This window comes from Crocuta crocuta, unplaced genomic scaffold (assembly GCF_008692635.1).
Source record: "Crocuta crocuta isolate KB4526 unplaced genomic scaffold, BGI_CrCroc_1.0 scaffold7, whole genome shotgun sequence".
Classification (NCBI taxonomy): domain Eukaryota; kingdom Metazoa; phylum Chordata; class Mammalia; order Carnivora; family Hyaenidae; genus Crocuta; species Crocuta crocuta.
The window spans coordinates 11,528,763-11,533,351 of NW_027531904.1; the positions used below are offsets into that span (position 1 = coordinate 11,528,763).

Here is a 4,589-nt window from a genome sequence, read left to right on the forward strand (position 1 = left end):
ACCCCCCGAGGCATCCTGCACACAGGCCACACACGGGCGCCCATACGGGGACACACACATCTGCACACAGCCTGCCCTGTGCGGTCAGGCTGCAATCCCCACTGTTCACATGGCCTCGAAGCTTCCCGGTCCCCTCCCAGCCCTGGGGCAGCAACTCTACCCTCTAACCCAGACGTCACCATCAGACCCGCTAAGCAGTGACCAGTTTAGGAGCCACAAGGGACGCCACTTGGGCCAGTGAGCTGTGGGCAGAGGCGTGGCTCCTCACAGTTACGTGAGTTTTCACTGCGTGGGAGTAGTTTACGGGACTGCGCAGCGGGGCTGTGGCCGGCTGTGGCCTGTCCTCAATGGCACGTGGGCCTGCCGAGCCACTCTGGCCCCTCTCCTCTGTAACATCATCGGTCAGTCCCTCTGGTTGGCCAGGCAGGCTGTGCTGGCCAGGCGCTTGGGGCGCGGCACAGCAGAGGAGACTGACCTTTAGGGCGTCAGGGTCAGCAAAGCAGACCTTCGCCCCCCAATGGATGCTGGTCCACAAGTCGTAGAACTGTGCAGCGATGTGGCTGAGGGGCAGGTAGCTGACCACCACCTCCTGCTGGACTTCGGCCATCTGGATGCTGCCGACCCGGCTGCTGTGTCGCGCCATCCACGTGACCTGGGGACAGGGGGATGACCCCGGCGGTGTCACCCTGGGGCTTGGGCTACTTCAGGGACACCTGCCCAGCATGTCTGCGGGAGCTCGCAGGACAGGCCCCCGCCCTCCTCGCCTTCGCTGGGCTCCGTGTGGGCCGCAGATCCACGGGCTGCCCTACGGGTCCTGGGCCCCTGAGCTGAGGGCTACCAGGGCAGGCCCACCGCCCCGTCCACCTGCAGCCAAGCCCACCCATCTGGGACCCGCCTTACGTTGTCCTGACTCAGCATCACGCCCTTGGGGCTCCCGGTGGTGCCCGAGGTGTAGATCAGCACGCAGCACTGATTGGGCTGCTGGGCACTGATGATGGCGTCCAAGGTCTCGTCTGGCAGCTCATCCCCCAGCCCCATGAGTTCCTCCATCTGCAGCCGGGCAGGGAGAGCGGGCACTCAGTCAGTGGGGTGGCTGGCTGGGTGCCCCCTGTCCCCGGGCCCTCCAGCCATACCGTGTATACACTGGCCATCTTCCTTGGAGGGGCTTCTCCGTATGTCACTATGGACTTCAGATGTGGCAGATTTTTCCAGATCTGTGTGGACAGGACACATAATGGGGTTTCATTACCTGCTGAGAAGGGCCCCAGGTGCTGGTCTGCCTGGCAGGTGCTTTGGTCGCTGGGTTCCCAGGCCCTGACCTGTGACCCACTGGGACACTGGCCACCCCTTGTACATAGCTGTCCCCTCAGGAGAGAACCAAGCACCTCAGGGGCTGGTTGAATGAAGTATAGTTCATCCCACAACAGAGAGGGATGGGGAAGGACNAGAGCAGAGGGCAGAGAGAGGGGGGACAGAGCGGGGGACAGAGAGAGGGACAGAGGGAGAACAGAACTTAGTTGTCTTGCTGAGTTGGGTGACAGAGCTCAGAGTTCCAGAAGGCCAGGGGACTGGACATGAGTGAGGAGACACCAGGAAGAGAGAGTTCTAGAAATCTGTTGTCAGGGGCCCTGTCCTCCCGAGTCCTTGGCTGAGCCAGTGTGCATGGCAGAGTGAAGTACCATGAAGCTGGAGACCATGGAGGTCACAGGGGCCAGAACCATCCACGCGCAGTTAGCAGGACGCAAGGCCTTTGCGGTGCAGAGTGGAGACTGTAAAGGTCAGAGCTGGGCGCTGGAGCTAACCCAGCCTGAGAGCGAAGACGTGTAAACCTGCCCCGAAAGGCCAAACACGAGTCTCAAAGTAAAGTTCAGGGAGAGAAAACCTGGAAACACATGACTGTAGGAGAATATCATCAAGATGCCCTGGAGTGTAGTCGGAATCCCAGGAAATTTCTTTCGAAAATTGAAAAGCAGTCTGAGAAATTGCTGAATTTGATTATAAATCTACCAGTTCAAGACTCACAGTGAGTCTCACGCAGGACAGACACAAAGGAAAAAAACACAGCATGACGCAACATAATCACACTGCTGACCGCCAGTGAGGAAGAGAAAAATCTTAAAAGCAGCTGAAGAAGAAATGGGAACCCTCTTGCACGGCTGGTGGGAATGCGGACTGGTCAGCGGTTCCGGAAAACAGTGTGGAGGTTCCTAAAAAAGTTAAAATAAGAACTACCCAACGACCCACCAGCACACATACCCCAATGTCTATAGCAGCGCTATTGACAGCAGCCAAAGTATGGAAAGAGCCCACATGTCCAAAAATGGATGAAAGGAGTAAGAAGATGTAGTTTATATATACAATGGAGTATTACTCAGCAATCCAAAAGAATGAAATCTTGGGGTGCCTGGGTGAGTCAGTCAGTTAAGCATCTAACTCTTGATCTTGGCTCAGGTCATGATCTCATGGTTTGTGAGTTCAAGCCCTGAGACAGGCTCTGGGCTGACAGTGCGGAACCTGCTTGGGATTCCCTTTCTCTCTGCCCCTCCCCTGGTCACACACACTCTCTCTCAAAACAAATAAACAAACTTAAGGAAAAAAAGAATGAATTCTTGTCATTTGCAACAACATGGATGGAGCTAGAGAGTATTATTCTAAGCAAAATAAATCAAAGAAAGACAAATATCATACGATTTCACTTATGTGGAATTTAAGAAACAGAAAAAATAAGCAAAGGGGAAAAGAGAGACAAACCAAGAAACAGACTCTCAACTACAGAGAACTCACTGGCAGTTGCTGTAGGGGAGGCGTGGGGGATGGGGAAGCAGGTGAGAGGGATTAAGAAGCATACCTGTCCAGGTGGGCACCAGGGCAGGGAAGGGATGAATCACTATCTTGTATACCTGTGTTAGCTATGCTGGGATCAAAATAAAAACAAGAAGCCAAAAAATATCAATAAATAGAAGCAGCCAGATAAACAAGCTACCCAAATATATGGACAGGAACAAAGATATGAAATAATAGACTCCTCATCAGAAACTATGTAAAGTTAAAAACACTGGAATGGAATCTTTAAAAGGCTGAAAAAAGAAAAAAACCCTGTCAACACAGAACTTAAAACCACATGAAAATATCTTTCGAATAAATGGAAATAAACGTGCTTGCAGACAAAGAGAAGCTGAGAGAATGTGTTACCATTGAATCTGTGTTACAAGAAAATTCTTCTTCTTCTTCTTTTTTTTTTGTAGGCTTCTTGCCTAGCATGGGGCCTGAACTCCCCGACCCTGAGATCATGACCTGAGCTGAGATCCAGAGTCAGGTGCTCAACGATCTGAGCCACTCAGGTACCCAGCAGAAAACTCTTAAGGCAGATGATACCAGATGCAAACTCTTATCCACGTTAAGGAATGGTGTCAGGTTGCAAACGTGGGTAAACATGAAAAACACTTTTCCTTCTTTCAAAATGTCTTTGGGGGGCTCCGTTGGTGAAGCGACCGACTTCGGCTCAGGTCACGGTCTCAAGGTTCGTGGGTTCGAGCCCCGTGTCGGGCTCTGTGCTGACAGCTCGGAGCCTGGAGCTGCTTCAGATTCTGTGTCTCCCTCTCTCTCTGCCCCTCCCCGGCTCGCTCGCTCTCTCTCTCTCTCAAAAATAAGCAATTAAAAAAAAGTCTCTGCTGTTGGAAACAGCATACCATGGGGTTTATAACGTTCCGGAAGTACACTGCAGACAACGGACGGGGTGGAGGAAGGCGGCTGTCGCAAGACTCCTGCCTCCCAGGGAAGCGGCACGGCTGTGTGCAGCTCGACACCTCGGAGCAGCAGAAGTCGCGTAATAAAGTATAGACTGCGGACTTAAAAACGCGGAGGTAAACCCTGGCGCAGACACTAGAGCAGTGACAAAGAGGGGCGCTAATTAGCCGCTGGAGGGAACGTGGGACACCAAGAAACAAGATAAAATAAAAATAAAAACTGAATCCGAAAGAGCTCCGGGGAGAGGAGAGAAGGGCAAAGCACAGGGCCTGCAGGAAGGGCCGCCGGCGCGGCTGTCAGGTGGGGCCGACCGGCCAGGCCCGCGTCCACGCGGTCCACAGGGGGCGCGCTCTGGGACGCACACCGCTTAAAGGTAAAGCAGTGCAGCAACGCAAGCCGTGCGGACGTCCACCGTAAGAATCCCGGGGTGGCTCCAGCAACGACAGACAGCAGGGCTGGGGCAGGGACTGTCACCGCTCCTTCTAGAACGTTTCTTAGGGTCCAAGGGGCGACTGACTGAATCGGGGGACACGTGACTCTACACACGTACGTATGACAGAACTTCAAAATACCCGAAACAAGAACTGACAGCAGAAGTGGACAAATCCGGCCATAACTGGGGTTCAGTGACGGCTCCCCGTCTCGGTCTTCGATGGAATGGAAAACCACCAAGGATACAGACGACGAGGCCACGAACGACGCGGACGGTAACATCTCTAGGGCGCATGCGCGACAGCCGCAGCACACGCCTCCTTTCAGGCATGCGCGGAGCGTCACCAAGACAGAGCGCCTGCGCGCGCCGCGCGGACGGGGCCCGGGGCGCGCGCGGCGGGGCGGCCGGG

At 54.4% G+C, this 4,589-nt stretch overlaps 1 protein-coding gene across 1 annotated transcript in view; it reads right to left on the bottom strand.

Annotated features, from left to right (window-relative positions):
- ACSBG1 (acyl-CoA synthetase bubblegum family member 1) overlaps nt 1–4,589 on the bottom strand; it is a 22,959-nt gene that overhangs the window by 5,153 nt on the left and 13,217 nt on the right. Inside the window, exons 6-8 of the mRNA XM_077774290.1 lie at nt 1,134–1,214; nt 901–1,050; nt 476–652 (exon numbers count right to left, since the gene is read on the bottom strand). Coding sequence (XP_077630416.1) covers nt 476–652; nt 901–1,050; nt 1,134–1,214 — 408 coding nt within the window. The remainder of the gene's footprint in view (nt 1–475; nt 653–900; nt 1,051–1,133; nt 1,215–4,589) is intronic.